This window comes from Lytechinus variegatus, chromosome 1 (assembly GCF_018143015.1).
Source record: "Lytechinus variegatus isolate NC3 chromosome 1, Lvar_3.0, whole genome shotgun sequence".
NCBI lineage: Eukaryota > Metazoa > Echinodermata > Echinoidea > Temnopleuroida > Toxopneustidae > Lytechinus > Lytechinus variegatus.
Genome location: NC_054740.1, coordinates 84,442,137 through 84,468,029, shown reverse-complemented (window position 1 = coordinate 84,468,029; position 25,893 = coordinate 84,442,137). Strand labels below are relative to the sequence as shown.

Here is a 25,893-nt window from a genome sequence, read left to right as displayed (position 1 = left end):
TGAAACAAAAAGTACTTTTTTAGAGGGAAAAATACAAATTTCAGCCAAACAAGTAAAAAAGGGTGTGAAATAGACAAGTGCTTTTTACCCACACACGCTTTTAAATATATTATAGAAATAAGAACAACATTGTTAGTCAAGGCATGGATTCTCATTCTTGTCATAGTCTTTTACATGATGAATGCATAAGAAATGTGTGGATGTGAAAATATCGCAATAAGTTTGGACTGGGGTAATTTAAGCCAAATCAACATGGGGCAAGTTGAGCCATGTTAATTCTTATGGTGATGTATAATAAAAAAACGTAAAAAAACATTGATATGCAGACAGAAAGGAGCAAATTCACATGACAGTTATTTTACTTTTAGAAGATGTTAGTATAGAGAATTAGCAAGTGAAAAGACTTTAAATAAAAAATTGACATCATGGTTCTTCCCACATACATTTTGTACATAGTTTTTGTGGCTCAACTTACCCGAGACGGTGGCACAACTTACCCCATATATGGGGCAAGTTGAGCCATTTGACATCATTTTTTTCAAAGGTAACGATGACTTTCAGTGTGGGGGTAGAAAGTTATACATAGGTGAAAAACATTTCCCAAGAATCAAATTTAAAGGCAGGGTGCTTATTTCTACAATATTACTAGTCATATCAATTCTAACATGCAAAATGCAAAGAGTGTCACAATTTACCCCGCCTTCCCCATTTTATATATATATATATTGGGAAAGAAATGAATGACAAGAACAACTGTAGGCATAGCTTAAATCATGGTTTCCCGGAGCTATCTGCCCTTTAGAAAAATTGGTGATGCCAATAAAAAACGTCTCTGCCTGGAATCAAACCCTGGCCCCCAGCCAGTGCCTTAACCACTAGACCACAGAGACAAGTTAGTGGCTAGGAAGATCCCCATCCGATTAACCGTCAGATAAACAGATTCTCAACACCACCAATTGAATTTTTCTTTGTCGGGTGTAGGTGAGTTTTGAACAATGACAAGCTTGTCATTTTTATGTTATTTGTTTTGGCATAAAACATTATTGATTTACTTGACCCAAGTATTTGAGGGTTTCTTATGGAGTCTGGAGGTCGTTTGGGATTCATCTGTTGTCACATCTATAATTTATTTCTCCAATTTTTAATGTTTTGGCTGTCTTGATTTTTGATTTCGTTTGCTTCTGGTAAATGTATCAGAAAAAGCCTTGCATCTGCATTGGCATGGTACTTTGATGCATGCTAGCCTCCTTTTTATTTGCTCATTGAAATTTCTTTTAGCATGTACCTTGATTTCAAGACATGATTTACATCAATGTGATTGCATGAATCATTACATCTGCTGATTTTGGTAGAGTATTACCTAGAATATCAGATTTGATATGCTAGAGGAAGGACTTTGGATTCTGATTGATCTCTTATGCATGGCGCTTGCATTGTTTCCATACAAGAGTTGGATCATGCTTTCTCCTCTGTCTGCATATATAAGTATTGATCAATGGCCTCCTAGTGCATGCTTCCAGAAAACATTTCTGTATAGCTCTGATGTCATGTTTGCTCTTTCTTCTCGATACATCTTATAGTGGAAGTGGAGCAGACCAAAGAAGTAACAGTAACAACAACCACCACCACCAAAGTAGTGAAAGAGGTCATTGATGCTGAAAGAGAACCAGATGAGGAAATAGTACCTGTTACTGTAATCCCTCAAGAACCAGAAGAAAAGGTGGATGTTGTGGAAGAAATCATCACAAGACCAACTGAAAATGGTGAGGTAGAAATAGTGAAGAGGAAAGTAACCACAACTACCAAGACACAAAAGGTGACTGAGGTTGTAGAAGAAGAGGTTGAAGAAGAGGAAGAAGAAGGAGCACCCGAGGAAGACCGTGATCTAGGACTACCTCATGAAAATATACTTTTGAAGTTCATGGATTCCCTTCCTGAGCAGCATGTACAAACTGCTGAAGAAATTGAAGAAATTGAAGAGCTTGCTCCTACTGAGGTCAAGCCTTCTGAAGTTGAAGAAATGCCTGCTGCAGTTCTTGAAACACCACAGAAGGAAGAGAAAGTTCATGAACAAGTACCACAAGAATTTGCTCCTATTGAGATTAAGCCTTCAGAGGTTGAAGAGATTCCAGCCACAGTGAGTGAAATTCCACAAAGAGAAGAACAAGTACTGGAGCAAAGACCGGAAGAACTTGCTCCTACTGAGGTCAAGCCTTCTGAAGTTGAAGAGATACCTGCTGCAGTTCTTGAAACATCACATAAAGAAGAAAAAGTTCCTGTACAAGTACCACAAGAATTTGCTCCTGTTCAAGTAAAGCCATCAGAGGTTGAAGAGATTCCAGCAGCAGTGAGTGAAATTCCACAAAGAGAAGAACAAATGACAGAGCAAATACCTGAAGAGATTGCTCCTACGAAGGTCAAGCCTTCAGAAGTTGAAGAAATACCCGCTGCAGTTCTTGAAACACCACAGAAGGAAGAAAAAGTTCCTGAACAAGTACCACAAGAATTTGCTCCTGTCGAAGTAAAGCCATCAGAGGTTGAAGAGATTCCAGCAGCAGTAAGTGAAATTCCCCAAAGAGAGGAACAAGTACTGGAGCAAAGACCTGAAGAACTTGCTCCTACTGAGGCCAAACCTTCTGAAGTTGACAAAATGCCTGCTGCAGTTCTTGAAACACCACAGAAAGAAGAGAAAGTTCCTGAACACGTACCACAAGAATTTGCTCCTGTTGAAGTAAAGCCATCAGAGGTTGAAGAGATTCCAGCAGTAGTGAGTGAAATTCCACAAACAGAAGAACAAGTACTGGAGCAAAGACCTGAAGAACTTGCTCCTACTAAGGTCATGCCTTCTGAAGTTGAAGAAATGCCTGCTGCAGTTCTTGAAACACCACAGAAAGAAGAACAAGTTCCTGAACAAGTACCACAAGAATTTGCTCCTGTTGAAGTAAAACCATCAGAGGTTGAAGAGATTCCAGCAGCAGTGAGTGAAATTCCACAAAGAGAAGAACAAGTACTGGAGCAAAGACCGGAAGAACTTGCTCCTACTGAGGTCAAGCCTTCTGAAGTTGAAGAGATGCCTGCTGCAGTTCTTGAAACACCACAGAAAGAAGAAAAAGTTCCTGAACAAGTACCAAAAGAACTTTCGCCTGTCGAAGTAAAGCCATTTGAGGTGGAAGAGATTCCAGCAGCAGTGAGTGAAATTCCGCAAAGAGAGGAACAAATATTGGAGGAAAGACCTGAAGAACTTGCTCCTACGAAGGTCAAGCCTTCTGAAGTTGAAGATATGCCTGCTGCAGTTCTTGAAACACCACAGAAAGAAGAAAAAGTTCCTGAACAAGTACCACAAGAATTTGCTCCTGTTGAAGTAAAGCCATCAGAGGTTGAAGAGATTCCAGCAGCAGTGAGTGAAATTCCACAAAGAGAAGAACAAGTACTAGAGCAAAGACCGGAAGAACTTGCTCCTACTGAGGTCAAGCCTTCTGAAGTTGAAGAAATGCCTGCTGCAGTTCTTGAAACACCACAGAAAGAAGAGAAAGTTCCTGAACAAGTACCACAAGAATTTGCACCTGTTGAAGTAAAGCCATCAGAGGTTGAAGAGATTCCAACAGCAGTAACTGAAATTCCACAAAGAGAAGAACAAGTACTAGAGCAAAGACCGGAAGAACTTGCTCCTACTGAGGTCAAGCCTTCTGAAGTTGAAGAAATGCCTGCTGCAGTTCTTGAAACACCACAGAAAGAAGAGAAAGTTCCTGAACAAGTACCACAAGAATTTGCACCTGTTGAAGTAAAGCCATCAGAGGTTGAAGAGATTCCAACAGCAGTAACTGAAATTCCACAAAGAGAGGAGCAAGTTCTAGAGCAAGTACCTGAAGATCTAGCTGCTATGGATGTCAAACCATTAGAAGCAGAGGAAAAGCCAATTGCTACTGTCGAAGTTGCCATTAAAACAGATGTTATTCAACAGGAAATTACAAAGAATGTGGATGAGGCTGAACTTATGCCAGGTGAGACACCCAGTGAATTGTACACAGATGAACTTGAAATTGTACAGCGTGGGCCGGCTAGTCTTATCACTGAAGTTGAAACTGTTTTAACTTTTGAAGAACCACGTGAAACCACCCTTGCAAGCATTGATATAGAAAGTGCTGAGATGCCTGATATTTCTCTGGAAATATCAGGGCTCCAACCAGAGGAGACAAAAGAAATAGATATCAGCACTGAATTAGTTGTACATGCTGCTGTAGAAGATTTACCCGAAGCTGTAGAAGTTGTGAAAGAGGAGCAGCCATACATTCTTCATAATGTGGAAAGTCAGATTGCAGAGATTGGAGATACTGTCCGTCTTGCTTGTCAAATTACTGGAACACCAATGCCAGATATTGTTTGGCTCAGAAATGATCAGCCTCTCCAGGGTGAAAGATACATCACTCTTATTGAGAAAGATGGCAGCACAGTGCTGGTAATAAGTCCTGCGGAAGAAGAAGACAATACCACTTTTGAATGCATTGGCACAAGTCCTATTGGGACTGTGTCAAGCAAAGCTGAGCTGTGTATTGGTAGAGAAATTATTGAAACTGTTCAAGAAGACAATGACATCACCACCTCTGAGGTCACTGCAGAAATGAAGACCGAGATAGTAGAGGTTTCAGTCACCACAGATCAAGTTGATACACCTGTTAGTTCTACACAAGCAATAATCAGAGTAGATGACATTCAGGTCCCTCAGAGGGATGAACAAACTTCCCTAACTATTCCAGGTGAAGTAGTCTCAATTGAGGTACCAGTTCAGTCAGTGGAGCAAATTTCAACTGTTGCACCAGAAATTTCTGAAGTAGAGCAACAGACAATGTATGGAGCTACTGGTGAAATATCTGTAGAGATCAAACCACAGCAGGTGGAGGATGTAAGCACAACTGTTGTTGAGATATCTCATAGAGAAGAAAAGACCATATATGATATGCCGAGTGAATTGGCAGTGATTGAGATGAAACCAGAAGATGTAGAAGATGTTGATACTACAGTTGTGGAACTTGCCCAGCAAGAAGAAAAATTACCTTATGAAGCTCCATCTGAATTGACTCTCACAGAAATACCAAGTAAAGCCAGCGAGCAATTACCAGAAGAAGTAGTGAAAGTTCCACAGGTGCAAGAGGAGATACCTTACTCAGTCTCCGTAGAAGTACCAGTGGATGATATTAAAACAGATGAAGCAAAACAATTGCCGACTGTGCTCCTTGATATTACTCAGAAGGAAGAGACACCATTATATGAAAGTCCAGCTGATGTCACAGCTTTTGAAGTTAAACCAGAAAGTGTTGAAGATTTTCAAGCTGCAACAGGTGAAATATCTCAGGTTGAGGAAAAAACTACATTTTCAGCTCCAAGTGAACTTGTCTCACTTGAGATCAAATCAGAGGAACCACATGAAATAACTGATGCTGTCTTGGGAGCCAGAACCCAAGAGACCAAGGAAGGCGTTTCCCTTGAAGTTCTCCTTACTCAGCAGGAAATTCCAGGTAAAGATATCGAAATAGAGGTCACTTCACAAGAGATAGAAAAGGAGAGTGTTGCGATAGAAGTAGAGAGAGCACCCGATAAAGAGGTCACTGAATTTACTGAAATATCTTTGACTGTTGAAAAGCAGGAACCTGAATATCCTGATATTACCATCGAAGTTCAAAAAATTGAAGAAGAGAAAGAAATTTCTGGTATAGGCGATATTAATATTCTTGTAGAAAAGCCCTCTGAACAAGAATTGGTCTTTGAAGCACCATCAATCATTGAACCATTGACAAACATTGGCCATTCTATAGGAGATACAGTTATCTTGAAGTGTCAGATTATTGGAACCCCCCAGCCAATTATAAGATGGTTTCATAATGGTGGACCAGTACAAGGCCCCAGATTTACTACACTTTTTGAGAAGGATGGTAAGACTGTCCTAGTCATCAACCCTCTTGAGGAGACTGACAGGGAATTTGAGTGTGTAGGTACCAATGAATATGGGAGAGTTTCTACTACCTTCAAGATTGAATTGACAAAAGGTCTTGATTCAGAAGAGAAGACAATTGAAACCACAAGAGTTGAGGTGACCAAAGATCAGGTAACTGAAGTGGAAGAAACTACTGTTTCTGAACCTATTGAGATTAGTATATCTACCATTAAACATGTTGAGGGGGATGAAGTAACTGAAACGATAAGTGCAATAGAAATAGAGAGCACCAGGCCTGAGGAAATATCTTCTACAATTGAAATAACACATCATGAAGAGCAAATCCCTCTAGAATATCCCTCTGAGGTTGAAATAGGTACTGAAGACCAACCTGAGAGGGCCGAGAAAATTCTTGCAGCAGGAGCAGAAGTACCTGGTGTTGAGGAAAGAGTACCAGAAACTTTGCAAGAAGATCTGCATCCCATAGTCCAAGAAACTAATAAAGCGGAGGTCTTGACGGAAATGATAATGGAGACAACACAGAGGGAGACCATACTGACTGAGGAAACAACGTCTGAGGTTACACCAAGTGATTTAAAACCTAGTGAAGTAGAAGAGATCGCATCAGAAATGGTTGAACTTCCTTTTGTTGAAGAAACTAGAATGTACACTACTCCGGAAGAAGTTGTTTCAATTGAAATCAAGCCTGAAGAAATTCAAGAGCTTCCAACTGCTGTTGTTGAAATACCTCACAAAGAAGAGGCAGTACCTCAAGAAACGCCATCTGAAGTTACAGCAATTGAAATAAAACCTGAGGAAGTTGGAGAGATGCCATCCATGACAATTGAACTTCCTGAAATTGAAGAGACCCACAAATATACAACACCTAGTGAAGTTGTCTCAATTGAAATCGAGCCTGAACAAATTCAAGAGCTTCCAACTGCTGTTGTTGAAATACCTCACAAAGAGGAGGCAGTACCTCAAGGAACACCATCTGAAGTAACAGCAATTGAAATAAAACCTGAAGAAGTTGAAGAGGTCTCAGCCATGACAATTGAAATTCCTGAAATTGAAGAGACCTATAAATATTCAGCACCTAGTGATGTTATTTCAATGGAAATAAAGCCTGAAAAAATTCAAGAACTTCCTACCGCAGTAGTTGAAATACCTCACAAAGAAGAGGCAGTACCTCAAGAAACACCATCTGAAGTTACAGCAATTGAAATAAAGCCTGAGGAAGTTGGAGAGATGCCATCCATGACAATTGAACTTCCTGAAATTGAAGAGACCCACAAATATACAACACCTAGTGAAGTTGTCTCAATTGAAATCGAGCCTGAACAAATTCAAGAGCTTCCAACTGCTGTTGTTGAAATACCTCACAAAGAGGAGGCAGTACCTCAAGAAACACCATCTGAAGTAACAGCAATTGAAATAAAACCTGAAGAAGTTGAAGAGGTCTCAGCCATGACAATTGAAATTCCTGAAATTGAAGAGACTTACAAATATACAGCACCTAGTGAAGTTATCTCAATTGAAATAAAGCCTGAAGAAATTCAAGAACTTCCTACGGCAGTACTTGAAATACCTCACAAAGAAGAGGCAGTACCACAAGAAACACCATCTGAAGTTACAGCAATTGAAATAAAGCCTGAGGAAGTTGGAGAGATGCCAGCCATGACAATTGAACTTCCTGAGATTGAAGAGACCCACAAATATACTGCACCTAGTGAAGTCGTTTCAATTGAGATAAAGCCTGAAGAAATTCAAGAGCTTCCAACTGCAGTAGTTGAAATACCTAGCAAAGAGGAGAGAGCACCCGAAGAAACACCATCTGAAGTAACAACAGTTGAAATAAAGACCAAGGAAGTTAAAGAGGTTCAACCTATGACTGTTGAACAACTTGAGGTAGATGTTAGTTCCACCAAGGTCAAGTCTGAAACAGAAACAATATCACTTGAATTAGGTCAGCCAGAAAAGGCCGAAATTTCTCTCCAAGTCCAGCCACAAGACAAAGATGAGAAGAGTGAAGTCAAATTGGACATCACATCAACAGAAATTACATCTGTTGAGTTAGAACAAGTGGAACAACCAGTTGGGACTGAAGTATCGGAGGTGTCTTTGGACTTCGAAGGTAAGCAACCTGACTATGGAGAAATTACTCTTGAGATAAAGAAAACAGAAACAGCTGATGTTGCTGAGAAAAGAGAGACCATTGAAGTTGTTATGCCAGTAGAGGAAGAGGTTTTCGAAGCTCCTCACATTGTACAGCCTCTAACTAGTACAGGAGAAACTCTTGGCGAAACAGTTTTATTGAGATGCCAAATAGGAGGCACTCCTCAGCCTGTTATTCGATGGTTTCACAATGGTGGACAAATTCAAGGTCCTAGGTTTACAACCCTCTTTGAAAGAGATGGTAATACTGTTCTTGTTATTAGTCCTCTTGAAGAAAAAGACAAGGAATTTGAATGTGTTGGTACCAACGAATATGGATCTGTTACTACCACTTTTAAGATAGATGTTACTAAGGGTGTTGATGTAATAGAGAAGAAAATTGAAACAACCACCGTTGCGGTTACAAAAGAGCAGGTAATTGAGGTTCAAGAAGACTTTGTACAACCTGAGGTCAGTGTTTCTGTTGAAAAATCAGTTGAAGAAATTCCAGAATCAATCACAATTGTAGAATTTGAAAGTACCCAACCTGAAGAAATAACTACTACTGTCCAAGTAACACAACGTGAAGAGGAAATTCCTCTGGAATATCCAACAGAGATTGGCTTTGTTATTGATGAACAACCCAACAAGGCCTTAGAGCTTCCCTCAGCGGGGGCTGAAGTTCCAGAAATTGAAGAAACTGTTTCAGAAGTTTCACAAAAAGATATTAAGCCAGTGATGCAAGAAACTGAGAAAGTGGATGAATTGACCACAATAACAATGGAGGCCACAAAAACAGAAATAATTTTCACAGAACAAACAACCTCTGATCAAGCACCAAGCGATGTGATACATGAAGAAGTAATAGAGCTTTCATCAGTAACAGTTGAAGTTCCTGGTCTAGAAGAGACAGTTATCTATGCAGCTTCTGATGAAGTAGTTTCAATTGAAATAAAGCCTGAAGAAATTCAAGAGCTTCCAACTGCAGTAGTTGAAATACCTAGCAAAGAGGAGAAAGCACCCCAAGAAGTACCATCTGAAGTTGCAGCAATTGAAGTAAAACCTCAGGAAGTTGAAGAAGTTCCTGCCATGACTGTTGAACTCCCTGAAGTTTCAGAGACACAGCAATATACAGTTCCTGGTGAAGTTGTCTCCATTGAGATTAAGCCTGAAGAAGTTCAAGAACTTCCTACCGCAGTAGTTGAAATACCTCACAAAGAAGAGGCAGTACCTCAAGAAACACCATCTGAAGTTACAACAATTGAAATAAAGCCTGAGGAAGTTGGAGAGATGCCAGCCATGACAATTGAACTTCCTGAAATTGAAGAGACTCACAAATATACAGCACCTAGTGAAGTTATTTCAATTGAAATAAAGCCTGAAGAAATTCAAGATCTTCCAACTGCTGTTGTTGAAATACCTCACAAAGAAGAGGCAGTACCTCAAGAAACGCCATCTGAAATTACAGCAATTGAAATAAAACCTGAGGAAGTTGGAGAAATGCCTGCCATGACAATTGAACTTCCTGAAATTGAAGAGACCCACAAATATACAGCACCTAGCGAAGTTATTTCAATTGAATTAAAGCCTGAAGAAATTCAAGATCTTCCAACTGCTGTTGTTGAAATACCTCACAAAGAAGAGGCAGTAACTCAAGAAACACCATCTGAAATTACAGCAATTGAAATAAAACCTAAGGAAGTTGGAGAAATGCCTGCCATGACAATTGAACTTCCTGAAATTGAAGAGACCCACAAATATACAGCACCTAGTGAAGTTATTTCAATTGAAATAAAGCCTGAAGAAATTCAAGAACTTCCAACTGCTGTTGGTGAAATACCTCACAAAGAAGAGGCAGTACCTCAAGAAACACCATCTGAAGTTACAGCAATTGAAATAAAACCTGAGGAAGTTGGAGAAATGCCTGCCATGAGAATTGAACTTCCTGAAATTGAAGAGACCCACAAATATACAGCGCCTAGTGAAGTTATTTCAATTGAAATAAAGCCTGAAGAAATTCAAGAACTTCCAACTGCTGTTGTGGAAATATCTCACAAAGAAGAGAAAGCACCACAAGAAGTACCATCTGAAGTTACAGCAATTGAAATAAAACCTGAGGAAGTTGAAGCAGTTCCTGCCATGACTGTGGAACTCCCTGAAGTTTCAGAGACACAGCAATATACAGCTCCTGGTGAAGTTGTCTCTTATGAGATAAAGCCTGAAAAAATTCGAGAGCTTCCAACTGCATTAGTTGAAATACCTGAAGAAACACCATCTGAAGTAACAACAGTTGAAATAAAGACCAAGGAAGTTAAAGAGATTCAACCTATGACTGTTGAACAACTTGAGGTAGATGTTAGTTCCACCAAGGTCAAATCTGAAACAGAAACAATATCACTTGAATTAGGTCAGCCAGAAAAGGCCGAAATTTCTCTCCAAGTCCAGCCACAAGACAAAGATGAGAAGAGTGAAGTCAAATTGGACATCACATCAACAGAAATTACATCTGTTGAGTTAGAACAAGTGGAACAACCAGTTGGGACTGAAGTATCGGAGGTGTCTTTGGACTTCGAAGGTAAGCAACCTGACTATGGAGAAATTACTCTTGAGATAAAGAAAACAGAAACAGCTGATGTTGCTGAGAAAAGAGAGACCATTGAAGTTGTTATGCCAGTAGAGGAAGAGGTTTTCGAAGCTCCTCACATTGTACAGCCTCTAACTAGTACAGGAGAAACTCTTGGCGAAACAGTTTTATTGAGATGCCAAATAGGAGGCACTCCTCAGCCTGTTATTCGATGGTTTCACAATGGTGGACAAATTCAAGGTCCTAGGTTTACAACCCTCTTTGAAAGAGATGGTAATACTGTTCTTGTTATTAGTCCTCTTGAAGAAAAAGACAAGGAATTTGAATGTGTTGGTACCAATGAGTATGGATCTGTTACTACCACTTTTAAGATAGATGTTACTAAGGGCGTTAATGTAATAGAGAAGAAAATTGAAACAACAACTGTTGAGGTTACAAAAGAGCAGGTTACTGAAGTACAAGAAGACTTTGAACAACCTGAGGTTAGCATTTCTGTTGAAAAATCAGTTGAAGAAGTCCCAGTACCAATTACTATTCTAGAAATTGAAAGTACTGAACCTGAAGAAATCACTACTACTCTCCAAGTAACACAACATGAAGAGCAAATTCCTCTAGAACATCTGACAGAGATTGAAGTGATTGATGAATCAAAAGAAGAAGCTAAAGTCCTTCCCTCTGCAGGAGCTCAGGTTCCAGAAGCAGATGAGAAATCACCTGATCAAGTTTCTGAACAACTCATACCAAGTGAATTAAAACTCGGTACGGTTGAAGTGTTACCTACAGCTACTGTTGAACTTCCAGAAGTGGAAGAAAAACAGTTGTTTGACCAGACTAATGAAGTTGTCTCAGTTGAGTTCAAAGAGGAAAAGATATATGAAAAACCAACAGATGTTACTGCAATTGATATCAGGCCTGAAGAAGGTGAGGAATTTGCTGCTCAGGAGGTTGCTGTAGTTGATATGCAGCCTGAGGACGTGAGAAAATTGCCTTTAGATATTGTAGATGTTGGTCCAGAACAGAGAGATCAAATTGATATTATGATTGCACCAGAATCCAAGGAGATACGGGAAACAACTGAAATTACAATTGGAGGAAAAGGTCCTGAGATGATGGAAACTGAACTAGAAGAAAAGAAGGATGTGGACATAATTGTCACATCCAAGGAAATACCTCAAGAAAAAGAGACTGTTTCTATTGACATTGAACAGAAACAGAAGCCGATTGAGAAAACAGAAATGGCCATTCACACAACAGATGAGAGTGTCCCTGACATATCACTTAAAATTCTACCAATGCAGAGGGAAGAAATATCTTTGGATGTTACTTCTGTGGAGAAGGAAAGTGTTGACATACAGAAAGTTACCCCACAGGAAAAGCACCGTGAAGAGGTGGCTCTTGATGTTGCTGCCATTACAGAATACCCTGAGATTACACTTGAGATTGAGAAAGGTGGTGAGTAGAGGCATGTTTGGTAGTAAGCATGCTGCATGGCAAGCTTGTTCACACCAAGACATGTGCAGCTGTGTGAAGGAAAAAATGTTCATCATTCAACGTTAAAAATCCTGTGAAAACTTCTGAGCCTGTTTTAGGCATTATGCTCTACTGGTCACCTTTGACTCGTGGAAGTGGAATCTGCAAATAACAGGTTTACTACTACAGAAGGTATATTCCTTGATTCTTTATCGTTAAAAAGGAATAGAATTACCCTTTTTCGTTATTTTGTGAAATCTGTTCTGAATGAAGGTGATTGACCAACTAGGTCAGATTAAATGCTGGAGCAGAAAAAAAGTCAAAGCTCTTCATTGGCATGTACATGTCCAAGTAAAACGAAGCTTGATATGACATATAGTCGTCAATATGAATTATAAAATGCATGATTTTGCCAACTGCTAGAGAGCACAGCATGAACCAGAGGGTTTACAGGGCTGTTTTGTGAAAGAAATATGGGGAGCTGGATCTTTTTGAAATAGGGCGATCATTTTTTTTCTTCAAAATTCATGAATCCAGAAAAGTATCAGAATCATTGAAAATGAAAGCTTCAGCACTTGATATAGATCCTCATCTGTGACTTGCCTATAGATGTTCTATGCCTTGTTCATGTGTTTGAATTAGAGCTGGTGCTCATCAAACATATTTGAATAGTCTTATATGTTTTATTATTATTATTTTGTCCATGAATTGTATTGTCAGTGAATCTGTGTGGTCAAGACATCTTGTTGACTTTTGCTCGCTCGTATTATATTTATGCCCACTATTAATTTTGCAGCATGTTCCAGCAAAAGTTTTACACCAGGCTTCCTTTTTTTTGGAATAGTCTTGATGGAAGGGAATAAAATCAACATATTCTGTTTGGAAAACCCTCTATGAAGGAGGGAGTTGATGAAGGAGACACATTGTGTGCATAGTCAAATATTTTTCTCAGGATATCGAGAGACTAAGTAAAAAAAAAAATCACAAAAAGATGACATCAAGTTATCTAAATGTGATCTGAATGGAAAACTCAAGGTGATGGATAATAAACAATATGAAATTTTAGGCAGATAGAGTGAGAGAAACAAAAGGTAAAGTGAAGGAAGTTTCAGAGTAAAAATCCTTTAGTTCTCTCCTGGTTGTGTAGACGACTTCTTCTCATGGTCATTCCTCAGTTATTAATTTAATTGGCTTTGAGTGTGAAATAGGATAAGTCTTGCAATCATTTCAACATTATGGATCTCCAAGGAAATGCCTTTGGAATTTTCTGGGCATTGCATTACATATCCGTGTCACTTTAACTTATATCTCCTATTTAAATCTAAGAATTCTAGTCTTGCCTTTGAACTTTGATATTAGAGAAAATTCACTTCTCAGTTGTCTACAGGCTTTTTCTCTTATACATGATAGACTTGGGGAAAATACTATTCATATGGTTTTGATTGTAAGGTAGATCTCGGAATATGCTTATCATGAATACCTTTCTAGTCAGGTCAATTAAAAAAAGGATGAAATTCATACAGGGTATTGAAATAGGTTGACTTTTCTTTGAAATTTGGTTTGGGTTCCATAGGGTGGCTGTAAGCATGATGTATTATGATTTTGTATGAAATGTTTATTTTCATTGTTGTACACATTGTGGCTCTTATTGCTTGCACATTGCTTGTCTTAAGCAGAGCTTATTTTCTCTATTATTTTTCATTCTGACCTTATAATTTCTTCTGCTTGTAACAATGTAAACATCTGGCATCAAGAAGGTAAAGATATTTCAATTTGATATATTCTCAAGCAAAAAAAAACACCAACTAATTAAAGTTAGTTCTATGTCAGATAGTTGTCTGAATATTAATGCAGGATAAGATTACACCTTGTTTTGTTTTCAAATTTTGTGTCTGTTTAAAAGTCTGATAATGTGGAAAGTTTGTAAGGAATAAAGTACTTAAATGTTAGCGAAGTAGCTCCAGAGAAAAAGGAGGAAACACATTTACATTCACATGCCTTCACTCAAAATGATGATAGGCTTTGTACTGTATCAGTTATTGATCTTAAGGAATTCTATCAAAGTTTGTTTTGTTGTGTCTTTGCTAAGCATCATAATGTTTATGCTTACAATAATAAGGTGAATATTTGATTTTTATGGAATAAAGAACCAAACTAACATTGTTTTCTTTGTTCATTCCTTCCAAAAATAAACAGAAGTCCCTCAGGAGTTTGCACCAGTCGAAATCACCCTGGAGAAGTCTCCAGAATCTATTGAGGAGATCACCACCAAGAAGACCACTACAATCACAACGACTGAAGTCACCAAGATACCAGAGGATATTGAAGTGCAGATCAAAGACACTGCCACCAAGATAACGGAAGAGATCATCAGGGAGGTGACGACTGAGACCAAGCAAGGTCCGGTAGTGGTCCAGGAACTTGTGTCTCAGGATGCAACTCCTGGAGGGATTGTATACTTGGAGTGCAGGTTCACAGGCACCCCGCTGCCAACCTTCAAGTGGTTTCACAACGGGAAAGGTCTCAAGGGAGAGAGGTATGTAGTTATAAACTACAATGATGGGGTGAGTCAGCTGTGCATCACCGAAGTTACCAAAGATGATCATGGTACCTTTGTGTGTGAGGCTACAAACCCACTTGGTAGTGCTACTACTGTTGCAGAGATTCGTGTCTACGGTAAGTGTTCCATTTGTGTTACCAGTGGCATGAAACTGATCCAATGTTCTGTAGTTTGAATGCATGTTGTTGAAGTTTGTTTCACATATATATTGATAAATGTACACATTCTTTTATCCTTACAATGCTATTTAAATTGCAGGGATCATACAGACTGAATTAGAAATAATGAATCAAATATGATTATTATATAGCTTATAATATTTTTGTAAAAGTATTATCTGGATGATCTACATTACCCCTTTCCCATAAGCATAGCATAATTTTCCTTTATATTTATGAGAACAAAGAAGTCATTCAAATTCATTGAAATCCTTTATGTTGCATTTCATCTTTATAGTTTTGCTGTGATATTTCTGTGACATTCAAAAGTTTAGCATGATTATTATTTTTTTCAATTTATCACGACTGCTTATGCACAATAATGTCTTTCATTTCCAGCATTTGAGAGCCTAATAAAATCAATTACAGTGCACATATCCTTCTGTTTTGTTTCTTTCTTAAACTATGATGCAATGATTGTTTAATGTATAAGAGTGGTGCTTGATGCCTTGAATCGAATGAGATATATGAATGCTATGTATATGTGTAGAGCATTGTCAAATCTATTTGTTAATGCATGACAGTGATAGATGTACCTGTAAATATGAAAATACAAACAGTATAGTAAAGGAAGTAGTGATGCTGAAGATGAATGTGCGACTTAAAGACGGTGCATGGTGAATGTTCATGTATGCATGTATTGTATTTTTGTTATTTTTTTAGAGTTTGTCACCTATTCTGCATGTGTACCTTCTTTGTATAGTGATAGCTCTTTATGTTTTCATATTGAATATTATTTGATTTGCAACATTCAGATGAGTACAGAAGGGCTGTAATTTGTGTTTATTCAATTCATTCAACAATACCTGGGGAACATTTGAATATCACTGAAAGTATAAAATCATAATCATAGCTGAGCTTTGAGTAGTTGAATAAAGTCTAGACCTTTTTATCAACCAAATAATTAGAATGACCCTCTTGTACATTGCATATATTAATTTGAATAAAGAACAGCTTTTAAGTATTTTATGGATAAATTATTACCCAATAATGGGTGTTTAAAACTAATTTTCATTATTGATAGATTTAGATATTTAAATTTAAAGAAGTTTCTTTCAGTATTTTTTAGTTATTACGTTTGAAGAAACACATTTTGATTTCACTTTGCTACTCATTTTCATCCTCATCATAACTTATAAAAATATATTTAGATGAACTACCCAAACCAGGAGAGAAAGCTGAAATCATTCTCCCAGTCGAACAAGAAGCTCCAAAGGACATCGAGATTATCATATCTCCTCCTGAGTTCGTTCAACCGATTGTTGACATTGAAGTTGTCGAAGGTGATGATGTGAAATTCTTGGCTCAGGTCACCGGGTCACAGCCAATCACTATTACATGGTACCAGGAAACAAAGCCTATCCAGGTATGAAATTGATGTCAGTGATTTCAAGCTCTGTGCTAATGCTAGCATTTGGACTTGCATGAGGCTGCCTCACCTATCACCAATATGGAATGTGGGCTTATAAAAACTATACCAATTACATGACGGATAGTTTAATAAACTAGTAACCTTGGTCCCAGCCCTACCCCCTGTTCCACTCAAATTGGCACAATACCAACATCAGATAATTCATGTAAAATTTAACCTGTTGGAGACAGGATGATTTTACTATAACATATTTTGTCCAAACACTCCAGCCTACATATATGCGATGTTAGTCTCCAGCGGGTTAAGATGATCATCGCCATCAGTGTCTCATATTTTGAGCTGTAGTAAAGAATGAAATTAGTCACTCAAGCCATGCTGGGTGGTATATAAACCTATTCATAACGATAAGCATTATTTGATTTATTGCATAAATAATTTTTTGGTCACATAAGCCAGAGCAATAGTTTGAAAAAAAGTGCATCCTAATTGTATTGATTTTACCCAAATCTGGTTAAGATCATGGGAAATATATTTGTACAAAGTCAGTAAAGGTTTAGATACATGTATTTTGTTATAAAGTAAACGAAATACAAAGTGTAGGGGACCTTACCTGTATTTATGTTCATCGTTTTTGCAGCATCCCTGCATTAAGGCTTTCCTGATCGCCAATTATTTATATCTATGGAGAAATGGTAGGGTACCTAGCTTGATTAATTCATTATAAAAAAAAAACACTTTCAATCAGACTTCCAAATATAATCTTTGAAGTTTCTGTTATAGCACAGATATCACAAATTTCTTTAGCATGAAATGTCTAGATGAAATCAAAGAGGATTCATAATCGATGCCATTCACTTGAGATGTTTATTAACTTGATCATTTTTTTCAGGAGTCTCCCGAGTTCAAGGTTGCATTTGATGGCAAGACCTGCACCCTGGAGGTGCCCGAGGTCTTACCTGAAGATGCAGGAAAGTACACCTGCAAGGCGTCAAATCCTGCAGGAGAAGTCACCAGTACTGCAGTTCTCACTATCAAAGGTCAGCCATGTAATCCTTCATGTTATGTTCCTACCAATCTGACTGTCACTTTATTTGACTCCTCTTTCGATATTACTTGATTTTTCTGTGTTTTTTTAGAATTGGAAATGAATGATGCAAGATATTATTTTGAATATGTTAACAAAAGGAAAATGACACCTTACCTAATGCATGAATTGTCAATTTAGAGATAGATAATTTTTTTTATGTTTTCAAATTTCCACACATTTAAGAGAATGAGCAACAACATCAGTTTCAAATTTTTATTATTTTTTGCTGTGAGACTAGGCATGACAAGTAGGTAGGGGAAGGCGGGGTAAGTTGAGCATAGGGGCAAGTTGAGCCACCAGCCCCAGGCCAATAATGAATGAATCAGACATTGTGGTGGTGTCATGTATTGATGACCCATAGCATAACCCCTAACCCCACCACATTTTTTTCGACTTTGAAACAAAAAGTAGTTTTTTAGAGGGAAAAATATGAATTTCAGCCAAAAAAGTAAAAAAGAGTGTAAAATAGATAAGTGCTTTATAAACACACGTCTTTAAATATAATAAAGACATGATAACAACATTATTAGTCCAGGTATGGATCTTCATTCTTGTCATAGTCTTTTATATGATGGATGCATAATAAATGTGTGGATACAAATTATCGCACTAAGTTCGGACTGGGGTAAGTTGAGCCAAACAGCATGGGGCAAGTTGAGCCATGGTAATTCCTATGGTAATGTATCTTAAAAAACAAACAAACCATAAAAATCGATTGAAATGCTGGCTGAAAGGGGCAAATTTACATGACTGCTCTTTTCCTTTTAAAGGATGTTAGTATTTATAGAGAATTAGCAAGTGAAAAGACTTTAAACAAAAAATTGACATGCTGGTTCTCCCCTCATACATTTTGTACATAGTTTTTGTGGCTCAACTTACCCCAGAAGGTGGCTCAAACTTACCCCATATATGGGGCAAGTTGAGCCACTTGACATCGTTTTTTTCAAAGGTCACGATGACTTTCAGTGTGGGGATAGAAAGTTATATATAGGTGGAAAATATTTCAGAAGAATTAAATTTCAAGGCAAGGTACTTATTTCGACGAGATTATTAATCATATCAATTCTAACATGCAAAAAGCAAAAACTGTCACAACTTACCCCGCCTTCCCCTACTGTTTGAGACATCACTTATAACATTGATTAGAATAAGCACTCCATTTTTCATTAGTCGAACACAATTAGTTTGTTTTGTTTTGATCACACATAGATGTTAGATTGAATGAATTTTATTTGTTTCAATGTTTGCTCAAGTTCCCTGATAATTGTTCGTTGATCTATTGTAAACATTTGCACCTTGTTCAAATTAGCAACCATTTCTTTTGTGTCCTTTTGGAATTGCCAAATCAAGGGGCATTAACAGGATCCTAATTTCAGTAACATGCAAATTGGCAAAGCGGCATCTTCTTTAAATGCCTAGATAAGGTTTTCATATCGCCATGCTTAGTGATGCAATCAGCAATCTTGATTTGGCCATTCCATGTAGATTTGCATTCTCTTTGTTGATATGCTGTGTTGTACTTTTTATTTGTTTCATTATTTTCCTTTCTCTCCTTTCCCCCAAAACTAACACTCCCATGCCATTTGGTATCTTCAAAATCTGTCAATTCTTCTTGCACTGCATGCTTTTCACCAATCTTCGATAAAGAAGATGAGAGACCACAAAGATTGCCCCTTGATGAAACAGTGACCAAAGACTTAACATATCCAATAGAACAAAGTTTGCCTTCCTTAAGCCCAGACCAACATGATGAATACACTAGTTCCTCCAGTGATGCTGAGTCCCTGAAAGAGCCAACAGAGAAATTTGCCATTGATGCCATATTAGAAAAGGCTGTCCCTGTTTTTCTATCTGATGAAGAGCTTTCAGGTGATGGTGATGTGGAGGATGAGTATGATGAAAATGAAACAAATACTCCTGATCCAGTTAATCGTGGTGCACTTAATAGCTTAGAAATGCAGACAAGTTTGAGCCCAGGTACATCAGATGTGGAAGACTCGGACAAAGACTCAACTACCTCGGGCGAATATGACACATCAGCCAGCCTCACCCATGAATACTATCTCATTGATCCAAAATCTGAGACCCAAAATCTTGCCCCAATCATTGAAGACACAGAACAGAACAATAATGACATTCAAATGAATTCTGATGTTGATAACAAGAATGAAGACAAACCAGTTCCATTAAGAGAGGATATTGAAAAAGTTACCGTGGGAGTAACAGAATATGCGTCTTTTCCAGACTTGGAAGATTCTGATCAAAAACAACTGGAATCAGGTGATGAAGTGAATCCAAAAGATATTTCTGATCTCACAGATGCCTCATCTAAGTCTAAATCTAGATCATCGGATGGTAATACCAGCTCAGATGGAGAAGAACTTTCCAGAGATGATGATAGTGAGAAGGCAAGTGTACCTGAGAGAAATGGCCAAAATCAGACAATTCTAGAGAGGCTCCCTACTGCGACTGGGAATCTCTTACTTGATGTAATCTCTACTGAAGGCAAACATTCCTCATGTGATGAGCACTATGAGGATGATGAAGATGATGTCTTTATGGATGAAAAAAGAGAAGTATCTAGACAGCAAAGTTTGACAGATGATGAAAATGATTACATTGAGTTATCTCATAAAGACACTGTTATAGACAGTGACTATGAATTACTCCTCATGAGTCGAAGGCTTTCCTCTGAACCTGTCAAGAGAGAGGACTTGTCCCCATCCAGCGATGATGAGGATGATAAAGATGAGTACGTAAACCTAGTACAGGAAGAAGTTAAAGCAACTTCCCCAACCAAAGCAATAGCATACTCTGAGTTTCTCCAAAGAGCTAAGATGATGCTGGAAGAGGATGAAACACATGACGACACTCAATCAGAATCAGACATCAAGCAAGCTGTGCAAAAAAGAAATGATGGTACTCCTCAGCAGGCTGTCAGCCCTAAAGAGGATTGGCGGTCCTTTACCATGTCTCTTGAGGCTAAACATAAATCGGGTATTGTACAGATAACCAGGAAAGAAGAGGTTGTAGTGTATGAGCAAGTCCTTGAATGGCGGGAGCCTCGCAGAAGTTCTGGTGACGGAGTTTCCAATCAATCAGATATTCCAAAATCTATAGATGAGAAGGAGGAGAATATTGCAGAAATCCAGGATGAGTCACCAGATGCATTGAAGGAAAATGAATTTGTAGGAGATGCCTTTGCCCATCCAGTAACACCTAGTAGATCTTCATTACAAGATCTTTCATCTTCAGATGATGAATCTATCCACTATGCTGAAATCTTACCAAGTAGTTTAAAGCCAAGCAAACCTCTTGATATTGCTCTATCCAGCAAAGGACAAGAAGATGAATCCACAGTCCCATCAAAAGACTCTGTTCAAAGATCCTCATCTGATGAGTCAGATGAAGAAGACAATGGAAATATAGACTCAATTGCTCTCCACTTCAAGGAGAAACAGAGGGTTGAGTCTGAATCTTCAGAGTCTGATAGATCAGCACTTGACAGATTGGAGGAGGAGAATTCTAATGATGATCATGGTGATAATGATGATGATGACGATGATGAAAACAGTGGGGCAAGTAAAGAATTAGATGAAGAAGCCATTCTTCCGGTGAGTGGTTTTTCTGTGGAAGCATCCAGACCAGGAGAAGCAAGACAGAGTCAAGATTCAAGTAGTACAGATGAGGAAGAGGAACCAGTTAGCCCCCATTCTGACTTGAAACCAGCAGATCTATTTCACTCAGAAGTTGTCATCCCTGTAGATCGAACTCCCATTGAAACATCTTTTGTGGTTCATATTGGAGATCAAGAGTCTGGACTCGATGAACAGAAACCTGAAGATGGTGAGCTGGACATTAGTGAATGTCAAGAATCAAGTATTTCCTTAGCTGAGCGAGTTGTAGTAATAGATCTTGGCTCAAACCTTGAAAATCTCTCTCCTGCACTGCATCAGAGTGATGATGATGATGACACAACAGAAGAAGAGTTTAGCCTAGGAGTGGTATCTGTTGCAGACACACTGTACCAAACTGTTGAACTTTCTATTCCAGTTCCCAAGAGTGATCATGAAGAAGACACAGATGATGACGGGGATGTGGAAGACATCCCGCGGTATACAACAAGTGTGGAATTACCTTCTCCCTCCAGAGAAGAATATGTTCTCCCTATCGAAGTGACACCGTCAACCCCAGAAGTTCAATCTATACACAGTTACTTAGAATGGACTGAACCAAGGGAACCTTCACAATCACCAGTGTTCTCAGAAGGGAAAAGTTTCACTGAGAGTGATCTAGAGCGAGCCTTGGATGAATGTATGTCTACTTCTGATCAATTTGATTCTGAATCTGAGAAGGAACCAGTGGAACAATACACAATTTCTCTTGCTCCCAAAGTAATGCACATAGCTGAACTTGAAATTAATGTACCTCCTGTTTTGAGTGATGATGATCAGTCTAGATCAGAGTACTTGGTCCTTAGCTTAAGAGATGCCGAAGAAAGTGATGATGAAGAAAATAAGAATTTAGATTTGCATCCCATGATAAATAAGGAAGAACAGGAAGAGAGTTATCAAGTTGTACCAGAATTAGAAGAATCTGATCCTTCTGCAATGTTCGTCTCTGCAGTTGACATTCCTGTAGAGGAGATTGAAGTTGTTGATCGACAGTCGAGTAGCTCAAGTGGCTCTTCATCTCCAGTTATGCTGGAATTGAGGATGCCTTCAAGTCATTCTGACCTTGATAATCCAGAATCAAGTTTTGTAACAGTCAAAGTCAAAGTGCAAGCACCCAAACCGAGGAGTGTACAAGTCTTCTTTGATGAACCACAGAAACAAAGAGAAGTGTTTGCAGTCCATCAGGAAAAACAGCGAGGAAGGAAGAATAAACCAAAGAGCAGTGGAACCCAGATCAGTATGGATGATAGTGACATGCCAGACTCCTTTCTTGAGTGCAGTGTAGCTTCAGATGTTTCTTATCCATCTTTTGCTGCAAATGGTGATGTGCATTTTGCATCTACACCTGATGAAGAGAATGCTCATCTTGGGGCATCGTTCATTCTAGATATTACTGACCCTCAAGAGAGCCTTGGTGACAGCAAGAAATCAGATGAGGATGTAGAAGATATTTTCAGTGAATCTCTTTTGTCTTTATCAGAACCCTTGATGGAATCAGTCCCACTTGCTGCAGCAATTGCCGAGCAAGAGGAACCTCTTCGAGCTGATCTTAAGAGTTTACTTTTAGAATTTGATGATATACTCTATTTCAATCAGATGGAAGTAGATGACAGTGTTAGCAATGATGATGTAGATCGGAAAAATATAGGTCATAAGATCGAGGAGACATTTGAAGCTTCCACAGTGATACCTGCAGAAAGTACACTCGATTGTGACAATTTATTCATGGATACTGATTTACAAGACACAAGGGAAACTACTGATGGGCATCCACCTATAGAGGACCTCATACACACAAACAAACCAGAGGTAGGAGAGCATGAGGAGGTTTATGTTCAGCTCTTGCTTCCTACTGCCAGCATTTCATCACATGAAAAGGTAGACATGGCAGATCTCCTGAAAGACTTTGAGAATGATTTGCAGTTTAGTACAAATGAAGAAGAAAACAGAATTGGTAATGAAGAATCTCTTCAATTGCCCCCACCTCTGATTGAAGAGGTACAGTCAACTCTTATAGAACCTTCATCTTTGACCCTGGTGGAAGATTTAGACAAAGATGTGGAAGATGCTGTACATAGGGATGTAGTCACTGCAGATGACCCATCATCCACTAAGGTACCCATGGGTGACCTTCTCCAAGATTATGGTGAAGATTTATGCTTCAATACTGGACCTGACAATTTGAATGGCAGTGATTCTTTACATAATAAATCTCCCAAAGAGCTTAAAGCCTCAGGTACCGAATCACCAATACAGGCATTAACTATAGATGTTGAATTGGAGCCTTTCAACCTTCACAAACTGTCAGCTCAACAGTCAAACCTCCCATTGGAATCTAAACATAAAGAAGAAGACATTACCATCATACCTTCGTTGATTCATGCAGATGAAAGTGCGCCCGAGTTAGTCCCATTAGAAGAACTTCTTCAGGAGTATCACCATGTTTTTCACTTTGAAACAGAAAATGAAGACGATGAAAAAGAAACAGAAGTGTGTGAACCCATACTGTCAGGGACTAAATTTGTCATTGAAGAATCTGAAGTGAGGTGTTGCTTTATTGAGGCAAGAGAAGAACAGATATCACCAAGCACCACTGATTCAGGAGATGGGGAAGAACAGACTTATGACGGATTCTATGCAACTCACTCTGTTACTACGGATACAGAAAGAGAAACACTTGTGATGAGCAGAAATATAGAAGCTGTCTCCAGAACTCCCATCCATTACTCCAGAGAAACATTTACTGAAACTGTGACTTCTGAATGGTCTTACAGTGTACATGAAACGCGCTCAAGGGACCTTGTGTTAGAGTTAAGTGAAGATGACATGGAGGTATCAGGATCTCTCGAGAGATATCCATCTTTTGTTACACCCACCAAGCCAGAAAGTGAAGCAACATTTGAGGATCAAGTTACATCAATGAGCAAAGATTTCCCCTTCTTTGCAGAAGAACTATGTGATCTTGTTGTAGATGTGGGAGACATGGCCATTTTCCAGTGTCATGTTGGTGGAGAACCTTCTCCAGATGTTACTTGGTATAGAGATGGACAGCCTTTGAAAGCCAAGGAAAATGTATCTTTTCAAGTATTAAGTTTCAGAGATAGGTATGCCGAACTCGTAATCAATCCTGCAAACCTAGAAGATGAAGGGCAGTACACTGCCGAAGCAACAAACATCCATGGAAGCACTGCCAGTAGTGCATACCTTACAGTAAGAGCAAGTGACTGTTCAGAAGACGAGGAAAATGCAGCTGTACCCACCGAAGACTCCCCAACAGCATCTGGCAGTGATGAATCTCATTCTACAGAAGATGAAACTGATAAGTCATCTCCCGATAGCAATGACAGTCGGCAATCTCCAACTCAAGGAGACTTGGAGGATGGCTCATCCCCGCAAACAGGGGACACTGTCTCTATCACTTCCTCACAATTACCCTTGTCTATGTCCAAGGATGATTCTGTTGATCCTGTCCCAAATATTCAACTTCACACTAAAACTTCTTTGACTAATTTTCATGGGGCTTTGGGAGAAAACCCTGAACAAGAATTGAAACAGGAAACCTTGAGTGCCGGTGATAATGTCCATGATAGCAAGCCTGGTAGTGACGATGCACCTTTGCATGCTGTTGATGATCTTGTTGAATCTGTCCTTCTTGAAGAACAGGAGTTGCATGGTTGTTTGTCAAAAGGTTTGATATGTGGTTCTTTTATGTTTTGATCATTCTATATATTCTACAAAATTAACACATCAGATTTAAATTGTATACATTTTCACTCATTAACCTTGTCTAAAATTGTGGGTAGCACTAATCCAAATTCATGGGTTGGATATACTAACTAAACTTACTTTAATCATTTACACCTCTTTCTTGTAAGACACATGAAACAGCTAACAAAACCTCCAAAATAATATTTGTTAATTTAATTCACATAGAGTGTATATAATCATGTCGTTAGTTTGCAGGAGGAACTTTTTGTTTTTTAATGAAAATGTTGGTAAGAAAAGCCTTTAATATCAACTCTTGGGAAATCTCGTTCTCTGCATATTCCTGTTTTGTCTTTTATGTCGTCAAGTTTTAGGTATTTTTTTAAAGAATGGAATGTGTTTCATTTACTTTTTAAAACCAAAGTTTACTTAACTGTAATTAAATTAGTTTATAGTCATGTCATGTGATCTTGCCCTTAAAACAAAATTTGAAATTTGTGGCCTGCTCTACTATAAATTTTGTTTTTATCACAGTAGACAATTTTATGGTTTATTTAATATGTAACTCTGGCATCTGTACATTACATTCGCACTCCCAAAAAATGCTAAAATATATGATATCTTTGATTATTATTAGCAGGCAAAATATCCACATGCATGTAATATGCAATTTAAACAGTTACTGCATGTTAAGTTCCTGTATTCTAATATTTTGGGATCTAGGGGTAATAGTAGCCACATTTTAAGGTGCTGTATTGTAGGTATTTTGCCTTTTAGGGGGAGTTGAAACCGCATGTTACCTGTTATATTCTTGGTATTATAGCATTTTGGGGGTCCTTTTTCTTTCATATTATTTATTTATTTTATAATTGGTTATTAATGGTATTTATCTCTCCCCTTTATTATTTGTTTCATCAAGCATGACCAATTGGTGTTGTTGCATGATTTAACCTCAATATTTAGTCATATATCAATAACATTGACATGTTAAGTCAAATATTAAGAAGAATCATAAGTTAAAACACTTATTGGCCCTGAATGTAACTAAAAAAAACTTGTATACATATTTTTCATATTATTTGAAAAAAATTCATCTCTCTTATACGAGGTATACTTACACGATTGTATTCTTGACTTATT

At 38.3% G+C, this 25,893-nt stretch overlaps 1 protein-coding gene across 1 annotated transcript in view; it reads left to right on the top strand.

Annotated features, from left to right (window-relative positions):
* Positions 1–25,893, top strand: part of LOC121432078 (titin-like) — a 116,679-nt gene that overhangs the window by 19,354 nt on the left and 71,432 nt on the right. Inside the window, exons 7-11 of the mRNA XM_041629929.1 lie at positions 1,581–5,513; positions 14,334–14,813; positions 16,067–16,281; positions 17,177–17,324; positions 19,025–24,736. Coding sequence (XP_041485863.1) covers positions 1,581–5,513; positions 14,334–14,813; positions 16,067–16,281; positions 17,177–17,324; positions 19,025–24,736 — 10,488 coding nt within the window. The remainder of the gene's footprint in view (positions 1–1,580; positions 5,514–14,333; positions 14,814–16,066; positions 16,282–17,176; positions 17,325–19,024; positions 24,737–25,893) is intronic.